The 24771-nt window shown below is 43.4% G+C and overlaps 1 protein-coding gene across 1 annotated transcript in view; it reads left to right on the plus strand.

The window, feature by feature from the left end:
- The window catches only part of T265_04969 (hypothetical protein), a gene marked incomplete at both ends in the record, with an annotated part of 68445 nt that overhangs the window by 14093 nt on the left and 29581 nt on the right, over positions 1-24771 (plus strand). Inside the window, 4 exons of the mRNA XM_009169846.1 lie at positions 6091-6310; positions 8928-8986; positions 19500-19608; positions 21475-21626. Of these exons, the coding sequence (XP_009168110.1) occupies positions 6091-6310; positions 8928-8986; positions 19500-19608; positions 21475-21626 (540 nt within the window). The remainder of the gene's footprint in view (positions 1-6090; positions 6311-8927; positions 8987-19499; positions 19609-21474; positions 21627-24771) is intronic.

Consider the following 24771-nt stretch of genomic DNA (forward strand, 5'->3'; position numbering starts at 1 on the left):
GTTCTCAACTAACTTGTCTTGTACGGAATAGTGAAGTTATTACGAGTAAACGATGGTCTGACCATCACAGAACATCAAGCTAGAATGACGAGACTCATCTTCCAAGGTCTAAACACTAATCAAGCTCACAACATGTTTTATCCAACCGCAATCACATTCGTTAGAAGAATCAATTTTTAAGTTTTGAGACAAACTTCGAAGGAACGACTGGCCTTCCTACGTCTACAGGCCAAATGTCCGGCCGTTACCGATATCCGCGGAGTGTGTTGTTCCAGGGCAAAGCTTGATTGAGTTCAACTATTCTATCTGTATGTCCCAGCCGAGTTCAGAACACGTTTTCCTGGTATGGTCAGAGAGAGGTAAAAAGAGTTCTTTCAGCTTATTATATGGAGCACTGATCATAAAAGTAGGAAACTCAATTTCGATTCCTTATAATCGTCTGCAATTAGGCCACCTGTGGAGCGTTGGAATGACCAAGCTGTTGAAAGGTGCTTCCGATTTTTGCAAGCAAAGTATGTTTCTTCTTTTAGATGACTGAGTCTATCCGAACAGCAGTCAGGATTAGCTAGTTGTTTTAATGCTGGGCCAGTAAAAACACGAACGTTTCGCCATGGTGCTCATACCTCAACTCTTCTATAATAGATCTACTCAGTACAATGTATTCTTCGTGGAAAGGCACAGAGTTGATCTCTCATGCCTGCTATCTTGTTTTGCTTGGTGGATATCGGTACGCGTACTTAGATTCCTCAGTAGTGCTTGCCTTTACCATGTTTGTGAAAGGCACAGTGGAGTTTCAAAGTTCGTGAACAGTATTTTAGCCAAAATATTATGTCCGACGGCTCTCATTTGTTACACACGCTGGAGGGACTGCGTTCTATTCACAATTCGGCTGACACGCTCACTAGGAATGCTTCCATAGCGTCAACCTGTCCAAAGTAAACATTGAAATTAATCAGTTGAGTAGCTATTCTTGTACATGTTTTAGCTCACTGTCCTGAGCCAATCTGAGTAGGTAGAGATCCAAATGAATGTTAGGCTACTCATGTGACAGTGGCGCGCCGACTGTCGAATTGATTTGCGTTAACTTATCAGTGTGCACTGGGTTTACTGCGACATACTGAATCCGGAATCGTTGTGTTACTGACCAGCACATGTATGTGGTAACAGGTTTATTGGTCAGTACGCAGCCTACGACCTTGTGTGGGAGATCGATCATTCGGAGACATTCTGAAAGGCAGCTCGTTTGGCTGGTCACCATGCACAGAGCCGTGTGAAGTTTTCTAGCGAAGGAGTATTGTCTCGAAAGAGAGTAGCACAGGGGCTAAGAGCACAGTTTTAGTGGTAGGTGGTTGCGGGGTTCATATTCACATTACTTTCGTTTGTATAGTCCTCCTTTCGTCCTTCCATAATTGGTCTATTGAGTCGGGCTGCGCTATTATTGGGCCTATTAGACCTATCCTTGGCTCTGCCCAGGCTCGAACTCAGATCATCTGACATGCGAGGTTACCACTACTCCCCCCGATGGAGGTAACTCAGTTATCGGTTTTCAACAGACTAATAGGTTCACCCAACAGGTCAGGTGACAATCCAGTGAACTACATCCGGTGAGCTCCTAAGGTTGAGGTGTAACACATGTTATTATTTTATCAAAACAGAAGGGATCAGATGGCTCATTGACTAGGTTACAAATTTACTGACCGGAAGGTCCGTGGTTCGAACCCAACCCTTGCCTCTCAGCTTTCCCTGTCTAGGCTTGGGCAACCTGACAGTATCCCAGCCCTCTTGCTCCCTTCTGGTGCATTGCAGTTGGGCACTGATAGGATGCTACAGCTGAACGATGTTTTCAAAACAGAAATAGACGTTATTACATCCACAAGGGTCCGGGGTGTTCTATCTGTAGTACATGGAAAAGTGACTTGGGCAGGCACAAAAATTGAACTCGCAACCAAAACCTGTCTGTTGAAAAAATCACGAGTGAGTTCACAGAAATTTTTACCAACGTTGTTTTACCAACATGTTATTAAGTGGTATCAATGGGACCAGGTAAATGTTGCTCCTTTGAGAAAAGGCATCAAAAAGGCCAAGCAGAAGTGTGTTCTCTGAACGGTTGCCGGTCTACAAAGCGACTGCTTTAATGAACCTACAACACGTCAAATTTAATGCGCTTTTTCCCAACCTCCGGAAGAAGTCACACGCATGAACAGAATGATTTCGGTAAGGTCTTGTAAGATTCGGTTTGAAATCCAGAGCTGTAGAAAGGCTATCATCAATCGTTATGAACCTAGCTGTCTGATAAACAAAAAGATTTCCTCAAAGAAAGAGCAAGAAGTAAAACTCGCGCACTGAATATGTTACATTTCAGCAACAAGTACGCATTCAGGCCATCGCAGTACAGACAAGTTTGTTTCCCGACGTGACCTCAAAACATTATTTTCATCTGCCCTGCACCAGTCCAGTCACTCATTCCAGAGGTATCTACCAAAAGTGATCGCTTTCTGGTCAGCCCAGTGGTCATCAGCGAATTCGAGGGGCTAGCAAAAAAGTAGACAATTTTAAAAACCGGTTGTTAAGAGCATGAGACACGACTTACACAAACGTACACCGTCATTTAAGTGATACTGTCATGTTTTAACTACGTAGATATCTTGATCAATCTATGGGTTTTAAAAGGTTTTTCTCATAGAACTCTTCCGTGAACTCACTTTTAGAGATGCGGTTTAATCCCTTCTACAGGACAGTCCTCGAAAAAGAAACGGTTCCAGAACGATCAGCGTAAACCCACTTTTACAAAAGTAGCCCTTCTAGGAAAATCAGTTCTGCGTACTTCACTCTGGTAGTCTTTCAAGACGAAGTGTCAAAAAGTGTTTTTAAAACTTGTCCAAAATTTCAGCCTAGGTTCTATCTTGCAAGCGAAGTCAGTCTGTGCCGAAAGGCCGCAATGAATTCTACAGGCGTCCGGTCCTGACTGAGAACCGTCGCTAGTGTGTGCGTCACAAAATTTTAGGAAGAGCAAAACTCGCTGGTAGTTCGTTCGGCCACGAGCAGCTGAGTAACAGTGTGGTTAACTCGTATTTGCATGGGATAGGGCACCAGTCATCAGTAGATTGACACTGTGCGTTGTCACGAATCATCTGCTTACGCTTCTAACAAACTCTCGTCATACTTTTGGTCATAATTAACCTTTTCGTGGAGTGGTCGGTCCAAACGGATAATAACGATATTATATAACGATAGATGTCCCTTATAAAGGACATGTTTTGCTTGGATGTTCTTAGAGAGGTGAAATGTTCTAGAGGAAAGCACTCATTTGCGAATCAGTTTGGTTTTTCGAAAACAGTCCAATTTGGGTTCAAGTAGAACATAAGGTTGACGGACGGAAACTCGAGGACTGCACCTACCTGATGAGCCCCAAGAAGGGCGAAACCGGTCGTGGGCTGTCGAAGAGTTTTCTTCAACCTTGTCAGTAGTTTCCTCTAGGTGAAATGTTCGTTTGAAAGAACTTTCAGTATACAAATCACCCTTGACAAAAGCTGTAAAAATGTGGGTTCACGTGTAGTCCTTCAGCAGCAATTTGAAACGTACGCCAAACTTACTACTATGACATATGCGAGGCCACTAAAATCTAGGTAAATAGGTAATGGAGTACAGCCCCAATTTTCTGCACTATTACAAAAAAGACAGCCTAACTGAGTAGGCATGACGCATCTGCTTGTAGACACTATCGGTGAGCAAGCATTCTTTTGAAAACATGCTCTGTTCTGGATTGTTGTGGGGTTTCTCTGGCTCTGCCACCATACTGAATAAAAACGAAACGATGAAAACCAGCCTACATGTTCTCGCAATTCAAATCATTCAACGAGTCGTTGCTTTCATTCGGCTTATTGTAATGGGGGGAGGGGAATTTAAATTCACGGCGTGCATGAAGCCTTTTTTCAAATGACAAATTGACTTTTTTCACTTGATGCTTCACTATTTGTAACCTTGATGAATCTGCTTTCGTCTATCATGAAGCCCACTGGATAGATGTAATCCCGATTTCCATTAAATGTTGACTTCTTTGACGTTACATCTCACAAAAATCGTGACCGACCAAACTTTATTGCACCATGAATTATCCTTTGTGGTGGAAACACGCACGCAACTATTCAGGAAGCACCGTATCCGTGATTTCCGCTGTGCTTAAACGGGTCACATAAGAGAGCGACTTCAAAAAGCCATATGGCGGTGCAGTTTGAGTTAGAGATTACATATCGGGGACCTTCAAAATTGAACCCTCTTAATGGCGGTTTTCACGAGTTTTGAAATGAAGGTTAGCAGGTCAAATGATGTGGGCCACGGTCTACAGTGGCATTTTGCTGTACACATTTCGACGTTTTCAGTGGTCCAAACACAGATGAACCTCTATCCAACCGTCGTTTTTTTCAGAAGGGGTTTTGCAGGCCCCAATGTGAAGTGTCTAGAAATTTCCACTTACGGGGTCAGTGATCCTGAAAATCTAATTTTAATGTTTATCGTTAGTTATTTCCATTCAGAGAAGCCGTGTTTCAAATCTGGTATAACGACAGCGAAATCAATTTGAAGGCTGATTCACGCTAAGTCAGGGACGACTGAATGTAGCTTAATTCTGCCTTCCTCCTATTACCATCAATCTTCCAGCGTTACATGATTTTGAAGTAAAGACATAACACGTGACATATTGGTCACTAGAAAATACGAGAATCTCAGCAACACAGTTGAGCCAGACGGGGATATTTGTTAATTCTGCTATCTGATCGATGCGTTTGCGTAGGTAGAATTCAGAGGTATTTGCTGTCGTAACTTTCGTTTAGCCGTAAAATGTCAAACGGCGGTCTGTTCCGTTTGACTTCTGAAGAAGGTTGTATATGTGTCTTTCAGTTCAATGTGTGAACTATTCATCTCGAAACTTAGGGACTCGGGCGAATAGCCTAGGGAGAAGTAACAAACCTTCCTGTGAGTTCAGAGGGAATACCTAAGGCCAGTTCCCAAAATACGGTGGTTAGTGAGCAATTAAAAAAAGACGATTTTGGAAGGCCTAGCTGTTTTTTCGTTTAGACAGTTTTTGCACTTCTTTTCAAATCTGAGGAAGGAAAGAAAACCATTTTGATGGGTATCAATCTGGTTAGAGATTGGAGCGGATGGAGCAACACCACCCCTAACCCAAGCAACCAAGTAGTATAAAAAGTTCAGTCGGATCTTATTAGGAACGGCTTTGAGGTTTTTGATGGTGGCCTAACGGTGCCCTTTTTGTGTCAAAATACTACCTGCCGGAGGCAGTTATCTAGCAAAAAGTGTGATAGAAACACCATAATGTCGACCGCGCCGCTGACACCGAGAATATGTCTTGGTTATGTAAAACTGGGAAGCGAATTTGGGGCTCGTAATTCCATAATGATTGCGTAACAAACCAACCGTATACAACTATGGCTTTTTTGCAGTCATCTTACAAACCGAACCACAGAACTCCTGGAAACGTTGTTAACAGTGATCTCATGGGCTTAGAAGTTCCGGAATTTGTATTATCAGGGGCCGGAGTCAACCTTACCGTAGAAATTCCAAATAGGCAGTAGCCCGCACGCAGGTTGTTAACGGCAAGGGTGTTTCGTGAAAAAATCACGCGCAATCTAAACCCTTATCCTGGACAAATTTATGAAAAGTTTGAATCGGCTAAAAATTTTTTCCGACTGGTGTCTGTTATCACTTTCATTTTAAAAGTAAGTATAATACTGTTAAGCTTTTTGAACGTTTTTATTGTTTTTATTCATTGGTTGATGCGAATACCATAGTAACTGACTTCAAAGGAATGTCAAGAAATCTTCTAGGATTTTAAGAGTAGAGGTGATCTGCTGCTTCTACGAAGCAGATAACGTGGAACGTTTAGTTATGGAAACAGAAGTTTTCTTTGCATTCCACTATAATCGTGCTCTAAAATCAAACAATTCCACCCCGTGTCAATCCTCTAATGTATTGTAGCACCCATCATATCCTTAGTATCCACATGAATTTTCTTGTACGCAACAGATTTTGGTTGATTCCGTAACCCAAAAGTTTGTTTTCTTCTTACTTTAACAGTTTGTTTATAGGGTTCCGACAGACACACTCGTTCGTGAACTTCTTCGACGTATTTTCACCACATGCCGCCTAGACGTTGTGGAATATGCAAACTATGGTCTGTACATGCCACCACAAGGAGTACAGAAGGGAAAATTTCTTCAAGAGGAACGCCCTTTATGTGAATATCCTCAGTTAATGCCCCCACTCGGTAGCGCCAGTGAAAACAGGCAATCGAATGGTGAATCAGGGTGTCAGAACTGTACGGAACCCTCAGGAACTCTAAAGGCAAGCATTATTCTTGTTAGATCATATATTTTGATAGATCAGTACACAGTAAGGATAAAATGAACCACCTATTTGAAATGGTCTATGGCGAGGAATGCGATCGGCATTCGTTCCTAAACTCCAAAGCTATCAATCCTCGTTATTGCTACAGTGAGTGCTCGCTCGACTGACTGTGGAACACACGGTTCACATACTTGGTTTACTACCACTTGTTTCCAAGAAAAGATTTCATTAAAAGCAACTTGAAACTTGACGGTGTGGTTCACAAACAGAGTGACTTTGGCACTCTGCCGGCCATGCTCAATGGCAATGCGCAGTTGGTCACGAAGCTGATACTTGTTGGAGGGTTAGTTGGACCAAGTGGACAAACACTGCCCAATAGATGGACCGAGAGTCAAGAATATTGAAAGATTCTCATAGTGATATTGGAAAAGAAAACAAAGGTCGAGCAGATTTTTTATAGGACGGAGTAAGGGTGAACTCCGTATATCAGAAATTTGCGCACAGAATGCTTAGTTTGATCCTTCCAACAAAATTGTGTGGTGTTCGTCTCTCGTCTGATTACAGCACACACCATGTCATATCTCCCACTTGACCCACGAAATCAGCTGTGTTACGTAACTGATTCACTTTTGTTACGTTTAGTGCTGCCGGTCAGAAGATAAACAAATGAAAATACTTGACCGTCTGGGTTCCAAAATTAGGAGTACTTCAGGGAACCACGCTCGTTCACACTTAACTTTATGTTAATTCATGTTATCATACCCGTCGCACTGACACGGAGTTGGTGTGATCTGATCTATCCTTCCCAGTTCCGACGATATTATTTTGGCTAGGCTACACCAATCATGGGAGCCCCTGCACTCGAGTTCCGCTGTTAGTAGAGCCCATCAAAATACTTGTATTTGCCCATGGTGGCATACGAATTCCGGACGTCTGAAATGCGAGCCAAGCGTGTTACCATTGACCATCCAGCGCAAGCTGGACACATCTGAATATAGCTTCCACAAGTCCCGAAAACAGCTAGGTATAATTGAAAACTGTCCAAAAGTTTCCATGTCACACCCCATTAAGACTTCCTCTAGATGGATGAGTCGATCGATACAACCTGGACGGGTACAGGGTTTCAATTCAACTTTTTGGACAGGCCGGTCACGTTCTGAAGATATTCACCCATCCAGTTGCCCCGATCGAGCAGCGGTGAGACGTTCCCTTCGTGTTTTGGGTGTTCGGGTTTCAAGTCCTCACACAACGAGGAATATACACTACTAATGGGCTCTAATGAGAGCGAAACACGAGCCCGGTGCCTCTGTGCTTCTTTCCGGACTCAGAAGGATAACTACGCAGGACGGAGGGAGGACTGTTTCGAACCAGTGATTTGAATGCAAATTCTGCCGATCCAGCAATCATTTGCATCAGATATGGGGAGCCTTTTTTCGGACATTCCGATCTCACACATGGCTACGATTGTGTTTATGCGACCCTATAGGACTTGTCTTTCACAAGAACTACACAGTGAGGTACTCTGGCAGAATGGCACTAGGACCCTGTTGACAATAGGAGCAAAAGTGTGTTCGAGCAACCCTGATGGCTGTGTCAACTTCACTGGTTTGGATCGATCGATAGGTTCATGATGAAGCCAGAGCTACATATATGAGTGGATACCATGAGACAACTCAATGAAGCCACTGGGATTTCATTTTCTGAGTTTACTAAACGCGTTGCGCGTGCTTCTTAGTTGTGTTTTACAATGATAGGTCTTCAGTCAAATGTTCGAATTCAGTTCCTCTGCTGATTTCCTAGTCAAAACCTAGTTCTGACGGGTAACTGACCAACACGGGTGATCTGTCGTTTGAGGGAGCAGCAGCATCGTAACTCTGAGGTGACATGATCCCATGAACTGAATCACTAAGCCGACCAAATGACGTCAGAGATGAAAGAAAAGCGGTTAAGTAGAATATAACCTGCCTGGAACATTTTTTTTTTTAAATAAAAATGTTTGTCTTGGACTTTCTTCTTTTCCCAGGGTCTTTGAGGTTGTTACGGTGCTGTTCCACACTATTTTCAAGTTGGTATAACTTTCAAGTGGCTCAAGGATAAGAGTGAATAAGCCAGAAAGGTCGAACATAAAAAGAGCAGTTTGTGAGCCATGTTAGGATACTTGATGAGGCACTGATTCTGACAAAAATGTGCTAAAAAAGTGCTGGTCTTTTGTCCAACCTCAAGCTTGACCTCCTGGCGTCCTCATAATGAAATAAATGATTCAGGATGAGAAATGAGAACGGCTTTTTCGGAAGGATACAGATGTTCTCCAGAAGTACGCAGTTTATGAAGACAAAGAAAGGATAAAGTGAGGCGGCTGATTGTATTCGTATTAGTATTGTGTAGTACAAAAAACATGCTTGTGCACTAGTGGTAACGTGCCTCAAACCATCAGAAAAAAACCTCCATGTTGCACGTGGGCACTTCTGATTGCACACTTAGGCATCATCAGTCTAAGCGTTCTGTCCCTCTTTCCCATTCTGATGTTGATGCAATTCTCTGTTCTTGTTTTCAGCTTATAAAGAAAGCTCGCTACGTGGATGGGATACCCATGAGCGCGCACAAGTTCAGATACATCAATTCTAAAGTGAGTGTTCACCATTAACTGAGCGGTGTTCGTCCCGCTTGTACCAACAATTTGCCTCAGTCAGTGCAGACACTGTTGAACGGGTTTGTTCTTAAGAGGGTTGAGCGTGTTTTGCTTCTGATCTGATGCTTCAGCAAGGCCCCCTAAATATGCTTTGACCTACCTACTCAGCCCCCAGTGGTTCGGTGTCATGCTGATCGAAAAACTTATCGGGATTTCTGAGTTCTAATCTTCCCAGGGGTAGTGACATGCACGTTACGGGTACTACCCACCAAAAAAAGAGACGGCTCTAGTGTTCTTACATATTCCAATTATCCGGTTTGACTTAAACTTTCGAATCTGGCCCATCATTGGTTACTCAATTTAGGGCATCAGTTCAATCGATATGAATAGTAGGTGTGGATACTACTCAAGCTCGACGGTGGTCCAAAAGTCACTGAGAACTTTATTTCCAGAAGATTTTATCGGGCGGTGTTCTCACGGAAACCGCCCTCTGAACTAGCACGTTACTTATTTTGTTATTTTTGTCTTATAAGTTTCTAAGGATTTCACTGCTAGTCATGACTAGACCATGAACAGCAGACATTTGCAATGGTTGACTGGACGTGTGAGGGAGATATGGGCAGTTTCTCTCTTGAGAACGCCTCTCCAAAATGAACGGTATTGCTAACTAATTTCACGAAGTTGGGCTTACAAACGTCCCATTAGTAGAGGTTGTATTCACATTGGTGTCGTGTGAATAACTGACCTACCTCCTTGCGGAGCGTACTTTAGTGAAGAAGCACTGGACTCGAGTTTCGCTTCTATCACAGCCATTCTTGTTTTGGTTGGGATTTGAACACGGCGCATATGACATGTTAGGAGAGAGTGTTCTCTCTATTCTACCAGTTCATTCTGAATGCGTCCTAACGGGCAACTATGTTCACGCTTAATTGGTGTGACTGTTTTCACCAGAACCTCGGACGACGAACAGGAGTTGTCTCGATTGTTTTGATCTATTGACGCTCCTTTTAGAACTTCCCGGTCAGTTTGATCCGCAAAAGAGTGGGATCTACTTGACAAGCCTGTCATATCATGACACACAGGGCCGAAACGGAAAATGTGAACAATACTAACCAGTAATATGATATAACTTTTAGAAGCCCATACTACTTTGAGTTAAGTTTAATTCGTTATCAAAGTCTGTTATATCTGCTGATTCACCGGCCTGTGGTATTGCTGCTGACCCCGCTCCAGTGCCTAGTGTCGGAGAGAAAAATGCTCACGGAAGGGAACACAATAGCTATATTCCAACAAAGTGGGTGCGAGAGCGCGGGTGCGTGCGAGTGCAAAAAGTACAACGGCCTCAAGCTTTTTATTGGAAGGATACTGTCTGAACTTGGTCCAATGCTGACGCACGCGGTCTGGCTTTGGTACGAGGCAGCGACGTGCTGCATATTGCGGAGGCGTTGTCTGACCTTGATCAACGCTGACTCGAGCTGTCTGGGTTTGATACAAGGCTGTGACGTGCTGCATATTGAGGGGGCGTTGTCTGTCTGGTCAACACCCAGCGGAGCTGAGAGTCCCCGTAGATTCCAGGCATTCAGTGGTTGCTTTCAGGAAGCTGACCTTCCTGATAAAATCTATGGTGTTAAAGCGAACGAAAGTCATTTGAATAGCCCACAGTCCACGCAGAATTCCGCACATATGGTAAAGAACTCCCAGTTCTCCTCTGTTTGTTTAATTTCAAACTAGAGTGGCCTAAAGTGGGACGGAATTTCCCAAATCCGGTCGACCGCCCTTGGTTTTATTGTAGGAAAGGCTGATAAACCCACCGTGAGCTGAGGGCCGCATAGCTTAAGCACAGACCTCAGCTCTGACCAAATGGTACAAATTAACGCAAAGGGCAGTGTTTGTTTAGCTAAACAAATAATAAAAATAATAAGCGTTCAGCTGTAGCCCCCTTTCGGTGCCTAGCTGCCATGCCATCCGAAGGAAGCACGAGGGCTGTCGGATTCGAACCATGTACCTTCTGGTTAGGAAACTCGCGCTCTAGGTGCCTAGCTGCCATGCCACACCAAGGAGGCACGAGGGCTGGGATACTGCCAGGTCGCCCAAGCCTAGACAGGGGAAGTCGAGTGGTAGAGGTCGGGTTCGAACCACGGACCTTCCGGTTAGTAAATTCGCGCTCTAACCACTTGAGCCTCACCAAAACAAAGGCGTTGACTAATTACGAGCAACATAAGCTTGATATTTATCAGGTTGATTGTTTTCCTAATTTAACCGGAGACGAACTTAGGGGTCGTAACGAAACTGAGCACCCCATTGCAGGTTGTTTCTAATACTGTGTGAATCTGCCGAGTATGCTTTAGGAAGAATACTTAACAACAGGAGATGTGTGCCCACGAGTACTCCCATGTGTAGAAATCTAACGGATGACGATTGTGTTCAACGTACTGCATCTAGTGACCTCAACAAGGAGCATATGACTGTCGTTCACGTACACCTGACATCCAGAAAAGCAAACAAAGTGTTCCTCCTGCACTGCACAGTTCTGAGGATAGAATGAGGAGTGATTACTACCGTAGAAACTCTGTTGCGGTTCTCAGAATATGGTGAAAAGTCTGCTCAAAACGGTCCAGAAGGAATTTTGTTCTACCGGACATCCGAAATCGCGACATGTGTTCACTTCTCACTGCTACTTTGGTTGCTATTTATTCTAGAAAAAAACTCTGATAAAGAAGCCAAAGGGTGAAGACATTACCGTCAATAGTGCACTCACTGATACTTGCTGATATTTTCTCCTAATATTCCTCTTTCGAATTCACCAAGGCTATTTTAGCCGTCCTATTTAGTTTCTAATAACACCAGAATTGCAATGTTCCTGAAGCATTCTCTTCCAGAAGCTGAATAGTCTGATGTTGTTACTCTTTACGGATCAGAATCCCCCAAATGCAAACAGTTTTTTCTAAGTCGGTTAGTTTTGCCGAGTAATCTGACTGTGTGAAGTGCAAAGTGCCACTAGAATAATGGACAGATTCAAATCACAAACTCTACCTATCAGAAAATCCAGTCAATTGCCTACGCAGTTGTGCAATTTTCAATTGCCTGATCAAAATCTGCAATACATCCTGACGTCAGCTTGCCAGACAACGTTGCTCTACTGCTTTGTAGATGTGAACCACTACCAACGAGTATCGAAGGTACAAGAAAACACCTTATCTTCAACCATCGATGTGCTCGAAGCACTCTCCGAAACTTGTGAGAACGTCAGACTAGCGATTCTGAGGCGTCAGATCACTGTGAGAGCAAAATACCCAAGATTCTTTGGGTTACCGTATTCCGAATCATAAATACATATCACTTCATTACTCAAATGATGTCTCAATGTGAAACAAGAAGTTTGTCGACACGATTTTTAAAATACTAGGGGTCAAACTCCATGTAAAACCATACAGGCTCAAGGTGTTTACAACGACAACGCGCGCCTATTCATGCATTCATGCATTATGAACTTTCCGAGTCTGAATCTGAGAGTATGTACAATCGGTACGCGTGAAATCCGCGAACACAACTTATGGTAGCGGCCTACTCAGTTCGAACAGTAAGCGCCACTTGCTGTCTGCCCTACTGAGGTCAAATAACTGATCCAAACATAGCGGTCAGTCATGATCCGTATCCTGATTCGGATGGCAGTAGGCAACTAGGGTAGAGAGTCAGGCAGTGGAACAGAATCAACAGTGCTATTTAATTCCCGATCTTTCGTGGAGGAAAATTCATAGTAGGCAAGTTAGCAGCACGCAGTGATAACTGAACTCTGATAGAATCCGCTGTATACGATGTCTCATTTAGCAAGTCAATACATTGACCAACTTCGTTTCACCTAAATTCGCTCATTCTGTTGTTCGTCCTATACCATCAGTGGCATGAGCGATTTTCAAGAAAAACGCAACTTCCGGACATAGATCTGGACTGTTTGACGGTCTGCTCTTTCCAAACAGCCGATTGAGTCTTGAATTCGATCAGTGGTTAAGGTGTGAACCTGGTGACCAAAAGTACCGTGCTTCGGAGCCAACCTCTCCCTTCCCAGGTGACATGACATTATCTCAAACCTCGCGCTGCTTTCGGGTGGAATGGAAGCTAATCACAGATGCCATGTTACAACTGGACTATTAGTATTGTTGTTTTATCACACAAGACATTAGGCAAGATGCGACAGCGAATAAAGAGCAAACTGTAGCATTTTTACCACTTCATGCATGTAAGTATTGTGCGTGCATCGTCGGTTTGAATAGCAGAACAACCAGTACAAGGATCGCTAAAACATGACAGATTTCCAAACGACCCGTTGACCAGCGGACTTGTTGGGAGAAAAAAATTATCCACTATATTTCTTTAGGGCATCTTAAAACTCTCAGTGCGAATCAAATTCCTTGACACGTTAGATGCAAACTCTCCAAAAATCCGGAGGGATGACTACACTTCTAGTATGACTGACAAAGACAGTTTGCTTGTACGAGAGGATGGTGAAAACTGTTTTTTCTTCCTTTCGCTTATCTGTAACACACTACTTTTAAGCCTGCTGCAGTCCCATCGACAGCTCACGCCCGTCTTGGGGCTCATCGGAAATGGCGCAGTCTCCGAATTTCCGTCAAACATATGTTCGACTTGAATCCAACCAGTTCAAGATTCGACCAGTATAAACGAGAGGTTCAGCTGGATTCATCTGAGTTTTCTGTCAAAACCAAATTTGCTCGTGGAAATGAGACTGTTTGTTCATGTTCTGTTTTGACATGCCATCTACTGCACAGGTCGACTTAATGAAGCCGAAGATGTTTGTTGAGGTGGTCTCAAATGTAGATAGTGACGCTCGAAGCTTTCACGCGTGACGAAGTAAACCAACGCTTACAAGGTGTGCTTGAAGTGACGACTGACAAATAAAATGCAAGAATGCAAGTGTGACGCGCTAGTTGACGTGTACATCATCAAAAGAAGTCTTGAGCACATTCGAACCATTTATGGTTCAACCCCCCCGCCATAATATACCTTTAAACCGTCAATGATGTCATACACTACGCTCACATTGGAACCGAGCACGGGACAGTGGCAACCAGGTGATTGACGAGTGGAAACCTGATGAAATATTTTGATCACGGGAACAATAAGGTTAATAACTAAACAACAAAGTGTGAACTTTTGGTGGAATGCCCCATAGAATGCAGAACGGTAGCAAAACAACCATACCTGAGTATAGAGATTACCACGGCTGTGAATAAGTTCATCGTACGTAAAATTACTCTTGGTTGTTTGGCGTAGTATTCCTTCGGTGGTCTCTAAGTTTATCCCTTTCTTGGTCAGAGCAGAACATTGTCACTGGTATTGCCGGATAAACTTTTTTTGATCTGAGACCTATGATTTTTGCTCGATGATTGTCCTGGAACTCCGAGACCCTTGGGGGACTTAGGTTACATCGGATGCTTGGAACAGGGAATTTGGTGATCGGAGCGAGATGTATCAGACAAGAGCTTGATTAGTCTACGTATGAGACACTTTAATTTGGCTTCCAACCCACAGTTGTTGCGGCATCCGTTTATCAGTGAGCGGTGACAGAAGTGGCTTGGATTTGTGGTGCACAGAGCGAACGTGACCAAAAGTTCGCGATGTTTCACCCCCCCTGACATAAAAGAAAAATAGTCGCTTGAAGGGCCCTCAATCCAAGGATCAAAGATCCAACCTATTCCCAGCCCATCAATATAATTATGCATCCACAGCAACCGCCAAAACCTTTTAAATTATATTCACCGCTGGCCGAGTGTGTTAATCGGATGAGATTTTGACGTTTCATTTTCCGCTTGTCTTAAAACATGGTTGACCTTGTAATTCGCTCACTTTACCTGACAAAGTCTCCGTCAAACCGAAACTTTGCCGAGTCCTAAACCCACCGACTACTTACCAAAGTCTTCTCACGTGGCTCACTTCGGGCTCTCCGTCAAACCGAAACTTTGCCGAGTCCTAAACCCACCGACTACTTACCAAAGTCTTCTCACGTGGCTCCAAACACTTCGGTCATTGTTCACGAGGGTGCTTTCTGAGTAAATAACCCACTTTCGAAAGTGTAGTCCCCTTTAATAACTCTAATTTTGCGGGAAGATGACTTTACTTTGATCCCAAAGGGTTTCAAGAATCACAGAATCACTTTGATTTCAGTACATCTTACAAAAACGGTCATAACAAGATTTTCTGGAGTCACCCCAACTCGAAAAAAGATGTTTCCGTTCTCCCTGTGATCCTGCCAGGTAGACTAAGTTTAATTTCTTCATTTGCAGTAGAACTACTTATTCATCCTTTTGCAGATTTCTGGTTTCATCGTGAATAAAGCGACAGGCAAACGTGTCAAAAGTCCGCTGATCACGCTTGTCCTTACGCAAGCTTCCCATGTCACAAGACCGACTTTTCTCGGAAAGTCTCTTCCCCAACAGCTCTATGCCGACTAGAAACGACACTGATGTAAGCAGTCTACCACAAATACTGATGTGTGGTACTTAGCCACTAAACTCAAATGTGGTAACCACTGCCGTCTCCGTTGATAAGAGGCCTCTGGGTGGGACAGATCCCTGGTCAGTAACACTGACGGTAATAGCTCAAGTGCACAGCAGGTAGATAAAAGGGGTAATTGTTCAACCGTATAACTAAAATGCATCCCAGGAGGCACATGAGACCCGGGCTTCCGCTAGGTAATCCAGACATAGATAGGAGCATTCAACAAGCCAGAGTTGGTTCGAACCATAAACCTTCCAGTCAACAAGTTCACAACTTAACCTCTATTCTATCTCTAGCTATCTCGAGTGCGCACTCAATAAAGCTGATGCCTTCAGTTTGGTACGATCAACTGTAAGTAACCTTATTCCTTTTCCCTAAGAACGTAGCAATCCCCTTCTGTAGGGAGGGCAAAACTGTAGCATTCTCAAGCGGCCCACGTTGGTATGTGGTCGATACGTAGGAAACTGAACCAGAACTATACCCTGCAATATCCATAAACAGAGTGGCCTTACGATACCACAAAGTAGGGCAGGTTCCAAAGTACAACACAAAACTCCGCATGTCAGCCTGACTAGAAAGATTTAGGTCGTTATTGGGCAAGCAGAGAGGGGGAGGAGTTTCTTCAAACGACCTATCAATGATTCGTTAAAAAAATTCGACAGGGATACATTAGCTGAATAAAGTTTCCAAACGAGGCAACTTTGATTTAACACCAACAGTAAAGATGGACAGAGAGCGGGTGTGACTTACCCCGACTTCTTTCCGAAGGACACGCACTGTTGTATTTCTCACTGTCCAGTGAAATTGGACTTGTCAACGATTCACACCCGCAGGTTATTCACTCTAACTCTTTCCATCTTGAACACTGAGAATAAAACCGAATAGTTTGTTGTGGAATGAATTACGTCATCCAGTATATTAAAATTCAAACTCGCAATCTATGTGGTCGCACCCAAATAAACAATGGGTGTACATGCTAGTTTCTTCTAGCGATATTACTGTCAGCTCAGTTTGTATGGTAGTTCGATTACTGATGAAACGTTTGGGCACTAATTTCCCAGATTAACGAAGAAATCACCATATCTACTGGGTGTGAACATCACTCTACTTTTCGTTCTTCTGAAGGCATAGTTTACAAATCCGATTAATACATAGCCTAATATCTGGGGTTCTTTTATTTTCAAATGCTGGTCCGACCGGCTAATGCTGAACCAGTTATCCGGCTGACAGTTGCCCGGCTTTTGTGCGGGGCTTTTGTTGTAACTTGGTGGACGATCGTGCAACTCTGTATCGGTCCCTTGGCTTCCTGCTCCGCCCACTATGGAATATCAAAGGCACGGTATCTCTACACAGCCCTTTATGGAGACGAAGGAAAATTATTGCAACTGTATCTATAGAGTAGTCACAGAGTGTTCCACAAGGTCGTGCTAGAAGCACCGTGAAGGGACGAGAGGCCTCCAGTCAAGGGTGCTCGGCCCGGATTGGCTGGCATTCTGACCAATCAGGGTATGCCTTCGTTTAGCCCGTGTCCTGCACGTGACACATCCGTCCAAATGATGTGATGTTCGGTTATTAGGTATGGCTGGCCTCCGAACAGCTTTCTTGAAACCTAAACAACGACACATCTGGTTTGGCAATCTTACGCATCGACCACAGAAAAAGTTACACGATTCTGCACAGGAATGTGTATTCCCACGTGTTTTGAAGGCATATCGGTGCTATTTGAGAACAGCACAAGGGACTACTTACGTATCAAATGCTAACTAGAAAGAAAACTGATCCAATGAAACAGTTAATTATCCTGTCCCTGGAGGAGAATTTCATTCTTCTCATTGAAAGTTGTGTAGATGGTCTGCTGGATTTCGTTTCTTGCGGTGAACCGTCGGTGTTGAACACTGATGTCATGCTCTCGATGATGATGATGTTTCTTGCGGTGATACTTGGTGCAGACAGAGCTGACGGATATCGAACGTCGTCAGGCACATTCATTCATCTGTTGATAGGAACCAACGCTGTGCGTGGAGTACAAACGGGAAACATTTCAAACGTTGGGCAGATGAACGTAATCGTTTACTTGTTGGACGAGCAACTTTACACCTTCTGGAAAAGGAAGTGATCTCTCAGGAGTTTTCCTTAAACTGTCCTAGCAACTCATCAGCACCGCAACTAGGTGAGACGAAACTGTTGCAATGTGTTGATATCTTCCGCTGGATTGGCACTTTTCACGTGGAGGAGTTTTACAAAATCAGCCATCGGTGGTTGGTCTGTTCGCCGGGCTTGGCAGCTGTCTTGTGAACATCTATTCACTTATTGGAGAGACATTGTCAGTGGAAAGTGCCTCATGTATTCTGTGAATACAAAACACATATAAAAACCAGTACATACTTTTGGATCAATTCTCAAGCCACTGTGAATGTTAGATTAGGTTGCGTTCAATGGCAGAGACATCATACATCCAAGTTTGAGATCAGCAATGGTCATTTCATCATTGAAAGGTTCTGGATGCGTGATTACCTATTCCACTTTTCGAATATACACTCATCTGCAAACCAATTTGGTTTTTCGAGGGACTCACCTGGAACCCAGCTGAATCTCTTGTTTGTGATGTTCTCAGGCAACTGAATGTGCTGCACCAGACCACCTCATGTTTCAGTCGCTGATCGAGATATCGCGATACTGCGCCTACCTGATGAACCCCAAAATGGCGAAACCGGTCGTGGGCTGTCGATGGATTTTCAGCAACCTTATGAGACATACATGTAAGAATGGCTTGATTCTAGATAGATTAAAACATCACGCCCCCTCAGCAATACCTAGCCATCCACGTGACCAGGTTTGAGCTGGTCATTCGGTTAATGACAACTCAAAGCAAACGAGAAGAATTTCCCATTTGGTTCTGGGAGCCCATTGCTTACTTACACAGTAGTACTGACATCTAGACTTCTCGGGTATAACTTTATCGCTTTTATTGAAGTTGACCTTATTCGGGAGAGTTAGGTTTAGTTACCAATAACAAACAAAGTAGATCTGATTTGGTTCTTGCAAAATCCCTATTGAACTAGCATTGTGGTCGTGACTAAGATAGCCTAAACGACGTTGACTTTAGTCTACAGAGAAAATTCATACCAGCGACCAATGAGCTGCAGGGTTCTTTGGGGGACGGTCCTTTTTTGTTTTCTCCAAACCACATGACATCCGTGCAGTTTTATGACATGCTACAGCACAGTGCCGTATCCACTAATCACCACTAACCTTAAAGAACCCTCCTCAAAGCTGAAGTTGCTTGGTCTGTTGAACCGGTGAACAAAGTGACTGGCCTCCTGAAGAGAATACAGTGGGGGCCTTCCCTCCGAGCAGTCTCTCTTGAGGGAACGCTTAACTGGATAAAGTTCATCTCTTCTGTTTTCACGGAACCCTCAGTAGGCCATCAATGTCAATTAGGTCCTACATAGGCGGATCACAACTTCACAGACCGGAACTATAAACAACAGTTAAAATAGAGCATAAACTTCACATCAGTGTAGCTTCATCAGTGTGGCTCCATGCATTTTCAGCTGGCGGGTCAGTGGAATACAGATGTTCACGGCGATGTGAACTTTTGTGCAGTAACTTCCATATTTTTGCCAAAAATCTGACTGTATAACTTGCTTTCTCTTAGAAGTTTAGAGTGGTTGTTTGCGAACCTCAATTATTATAAGGCACATCACATTATATTATGGTTCATTTTTTGGTTTAATGCATAAAAGCCAGTCAGTGATAAGGGATTCAGAGTCCGGGTCCAAAAATCATGTTTCTTAACTGAAAATCAACCCCAAAGTCCTGTCAAGCCACGATATTGTTCAGAATTGAATCAAGTCATCGTTCCACCACATACCTTGTTAGACGATGTGTCAACAGTTATTCCCTCTGCCCGACATGTTTCAGTTCGTTGTATCTGATTTGTGATGGGTAGTGTTATGTTCTTGTGACATCAGTGTGTGTGATGCAATTTTAGAGTCACCAGAAGCAATTTCTCTCGGCGATTCGGGAGCGAAATATTCGCCGAATGGATGATATGCTAGATCGTGGTCTGGACCCAAATTTTCAGTATAGTTCCACAGGCGGTGAGTTTATTTGACATCCTCTCTTTTATCCGTGTTTTGCAGTATTTAATGGTAACTGAAGCGAACCAGAGGCTTCAAAATCTCCCTACCAACTGAGTAATTACTACTGTTTTTCAAACAACCATGCACTAGTCAACTTGGCATCGATTCCGATAAAACGTGCACAACACTGGAACGAAAAACTCTGAGGAAACCGCTTCAAAGGACCAGGAAAATTTGGCTATTTTCGCGTGTTAATATCTTTCGATAAACCACATTTCGGTCAGCTAAAATTTGCCCTTTCTGGCTGTTAGAAAACCGAAGTTGTATTACGTATCTGGATTTTTTTGTGACTAACTCAATTTATATTCCTTTCGAAAGTCACTGGTACCTGTTATTCTGACCTGATAATAGTAGCCTGCCATAATGAAGGCAATGTGGATCCCATGACTGAAGGATGAGTGGCGTGATACTCCATTTAGCTGAGCTTATCCTACTGCTGTTCAGCCACTCGTGGCCGAATGGCTGATTGTTCAAACTCCTAGCCATGAGGTCGAGGCTTCCAGGCTCCATATGGCTTCTTGAGATGTACACTGAACATAGAGAAACGGTTTTGCGCATAGACTGGCTTCCATTACAACATAAAATCTCTAATAGAATACCAGTTTGTTAAAATGTATAGTTTGCACTACACTTGTGACATCATGACACCATTTATAAGCCACTTGTGCATCGTCCCAACAGAATTCCCTTGAGACTGGCAGTATAAACCGGCCGCTCCAATTCAACTACCTGACTTGTTCACATAATCTTGTGAACTGGTGTCATTAAAGTATCCCGGTCGAGGGCTAACCCTAGTGACATTATCCGCACTAGTTTAAATTTGCCAAAGTAAGACATTCCGTCATTTCTCACCAGCTACCCGTTGAAAACTGTCGGTTTGCAGCCCAAAACGAAAGGGAAGTAATTGACTTGCTTTTCAGATGGCTAATTAAAAACCAACTGACCTATTCGGTTCCAATTTAAGTTGTCAATCGACTGTTTGTAGCTCTCAAAACACCATCCTTCAACGAAGGGTTGACGCTTCAAGATACCTTGTTTTCTAATACACTGGTCAGATTGATTGAAAGGGAACTTTTCTTTAGGGCATCAGCACTAACACTTTCAACACATTTCAAGAGTACTCTGATATGAAAGTGTTTTCAGCTATAAAGGAAACTACTCACAAGGTTGCTGAAAACTCTTCGACAGCCCACGACCGGTTTCGCCCTTCTTGGGGCTCATCAGCCAATTTTACAAAGCTCTGTCTGCCACCAGTCAACCTCTCTATCAGTCTAGTAAATTTCACGAGAACAAAAGTGCTTTGTTTTTCTGAGCTCTCCTGATATTGGTCACACACCCGTTTGTCCATGCAATCCTGTTGTCCGTAATTCATCCAACTTCCTTTTTTGGTGAATTTTTGAGGAAAAATGTACAGGGAGGCCAACTGACCGGTTCCATTCACCACAAAAAAAACAAAATGTCTTCAAGACACGTTCGATTCTGTCGCAATTACAGGAATGCTTTTGACATCTGGGATGAGCGATCTGTTTCAAAAAACTGTGAGTAGAAAAACTACTTGTTGAGGTTGATTTGTGGGCAAAAGGCAATGACACCACTTTGTTCTCAAGATGACCAAAGCTCAGTGGACGGAACGAGTGTAAACTAATCACACGGTTGCCGGTTGGCTTCAAATTCTGGCCTTTCAGGTTACACGACAGCAATAGAGTTAGGCCATAATAAAGTAAACTTAGAATACTCTCAAATTTACGCAACCTAGTCCTGCGTAAGAATTATGTACAGTTACCCGTATATCCACTTCATCTTATTCTATCTTGCACCTAACAGAGACTCCGCTTTGTTGCGCCACGCTGCAGCCATTCTCCAAAGATTTGATTTTAAAACTGGTCGAGAAAGGTGCACTTCTGGAGTTCCGCGATGATGACGGTTTCACCCCTTTGCACCGGGCAGCCATATGTGGAAATCTGGAGTCTATCAAGGTGGGTTTACCAGAAGAAAAGGAAGAAGACGATGAACCTAAACATTTTGACCTCCCAAGGGTCCCATACAGTTGGTTTCGTACAATGAGTTTTACGCTTTTCGATGCCATATCGAAACTAAGGTCAACCGTCCATCAAGTCCGGTGAACACTGATTTATCGCTCTGAATCAGATCGTCTTCTGCTCAGTAGTTATTTTAGATGTTGGCCACATTCTAGGTAGGGAGCTCAGAGCGAATCGGAGCTCGCTATCGATTAATGATTCAGACATAAAGCCACATGTTTGACACAAAAATGCCCCGCGACAGGTATTCATTAAATCAATTATGATACGCACATGTTTAAGAGATTGGCAGTCGTTGCTCAGTAAGCTGAGAGCACCGAAATTGGCATACGTCTATCAGTAGCTGTTTAGGAATCGTTCTAACTGAGCAAGACACCTGGTGATCATTTCATGGGTTAACCACACAGATTCTTTATAATAAACCAGGGCTTCGAGCCGCGTTCTCTTCCTGAAGCTGACATTAGCAACCGTCTGCATGGTGTGTGATTTAAAAACACGACGAGGTTATATTAATCAACCCGGTTCTCGATCTCTCATTCTGTGAGCAGGAGGTCGGTGGTCCGAGTTCATTGAGCTCGTTTTGTTGCCCCTTGCTCACTGTACTCTAACTTCTCCCTTCAAGACCTACCAAAATTTCTATCTATCCTCCAAAAACACGACGAAATCTTTGTCGATTAGAAGATTCTGTAAACTACTTAAGCCAAAGTACTCATCACTTTGAAATTTCACCGCCCTTAGCGCGTTCCTCTAGACGTTAAACAATTTCATCCCCGTGGACAGTCAGGGCCAGACTTTTGATGTTAGCCAGTGAAGTCAGTGGCTTTCATTTATTGACAGCGTTAGTTTTCATCAGTTACTGTCAAGACCATCGACAGAGAATTACGATGGATTTCATTCGATGGTCTAGATTGGATGGACACTTGTTTGGACTTCCAACTCAACAAATCCCCTAACTTCTCAAGGTCAAATCTGTGGTATAGGGAGACCGCGTGTAATGCCACTTTTTGACAGAGGTTTACGATGTAGAAATGCTGAGAAGTTGGTCTATTGAACTGAAATGATAATCAACTGTTTAGTTATGGTAGGGTGAAATGTCAAATCTAAACCACTATACAGACATTCCTGGGAACTCCGAAACGAATTGAAGAATGATGCACAATCCCGATCGCTTGAATAGTGCGAGTGTTTTTGCTATTCTATAAACTGTTGGTACCGCAGTGGATGGTCGCTGGTCCGTTTGCTTGCGGCTTGCTTGCAAGTGTTTCATCCACAATCAAGGTGATATCATCAGTGTGTTTTAACGGAGCGGGTTGGTTGCGCACATTTATGAATAGGTCGGTACACTACTGATAATGTCACCTTGTTCAGCACAGCGAACAAACCAGCAACCATTGTATGATCTCATGTGATGCAGATAGTTATATTTCTATGCATGCGGTAGGTGGATAGTCTAATTTTCCTCACCCAGTGAGTTTTCGGTTGATTAAGTTTCTAATCAATAGGTTCAGAAGGCAGCTTACAAACTAAAATCAATCGATTCATCAATCAAACAAGTTGAAATTCCGTGAGGCACGTTGGTCTTCCTTCTGATAATTTGTCTCTCAGGTAGCTATTCAATATCGGATCGCTTGACTCGAATCACGTAACTGTCTAAATGCGGGGCGGTCACTTTGTCGATCAGCCACTTGTAACCGACTGGCATGATTTCTTACTGGTGTTCATGAGATGCGCACTACTGATATCCGGTAGCATACCGCTTACAAGTAATTAGCGAAATACACTCATTTGGTTTTGCGGAGGAGACTCACCTGGAACCCAGCTGGACCTCTCGTTTGTGATATTTCAAAAGAATGACGCAGACTGGACGAAGGTACGGCGAATCGACTGAGTCAGCAAACGACATGTTCAGAACATGAACAAAGCAGACTCGGGCCCTTTTATCTGAGCAGTCTAAGCCCCATCACCAAGCTTTTGGCCTGACCCTATGGATAATTCTGTGTTGGTTCTATAAACACATTCGTACTACGGTTACCTTGTTTTCCAAAGCTACTGTGCGTTTTGGCATATCATGCTGAGGAGCAAAGATGGCCAACATGGTGGGTTACGAAACCACAGCAGTTGGTCCTCTACAGCAAGAGTGGAACACTTGTACACTAATTTTCACCTGCCGGATGAAAAAAATCAGCTTACAGTCCAGATTCCTCTTACATGCCAAACCGCATATGTGTCGTAAACCTGAGGAGAGTAAAACGGACCTCTTCGAGAGTGAAGAATTGAATATACTCACCAGTGTTATGAAAAGCCCAGGATGAATGCGAAAAGGGAAAGTTAGAAGCTGACAGTTTATGGTCAGTCGTCTGGCCGAGTTCAATCCGCAGAACTTGTTTTTTATACCAGCACTGTCCGCTGAGAGCAGATCGATATGCAAGTTCTCAGTGGTCAGGAAGCAGTCCACATTGTGAGAAAGTTTGTTGAAAGGAGGTGGTACTTCGTTGGCTTCTCTGTTCACTGTGAATCTTCATAAATAGTTTCGGATTTAGGAGGTTGCTGTGAATCTGCTTTATGTGAAGAGTCCATCCTATCCTTATGACTGAATTAGTTGTCCCTCATTATCTTGCCAGGAATTTGCACCTCAAAGGCTAAATATAAAGAAGGATATCTGGATTTGAACAAAAAAAATAAATTTGCATTTGTGCAACTAACCATTTAAAAATTTCGGATCCTGCACATTGCTGTAAACCTCGAAGGAGGTTGGAATGACCTTCCAAGGCATCAAGTCATCAATAGCAGCATCCTAAGTAAACGCCATCTCGGACTAATCCAGCACTGCCTCAGGGCAATCTGTCAACTGTGGTCTTGAGTGCTTCGTGTTTGCGTTACCGAACTCAAGGAGAGCTCAAATAAATTGCATTTTTCTCTCACTCAAGTGACTAACAACGTTACCAACAATACAACTCTTGTAAATAAAGGCTGTTGATGGTGAAACGTGAAATAGTCCTTCCGCAGCCTGACTAGTAATTGCTTTCAAGCCTATCAGTACGCTTTGTCCTTGATAGTAGCACCCAAAATAGAGCCTAGCAAT

Source organism: Opisthorchis viverrini (genome assembly GCF_000715545.1).
Source record: "Opisthorchis viverrini unplaced genomic scaffold opera_v5_89, whole genome shotgun sequence".
NCBI classification, from domain to species: Eukaryota; Metazoa; Platyhelminthes; class Trematoda; order Opisthorchiida; family Opisthorchiidae; genus Opisthorchis; species Opisthorchis viverrini.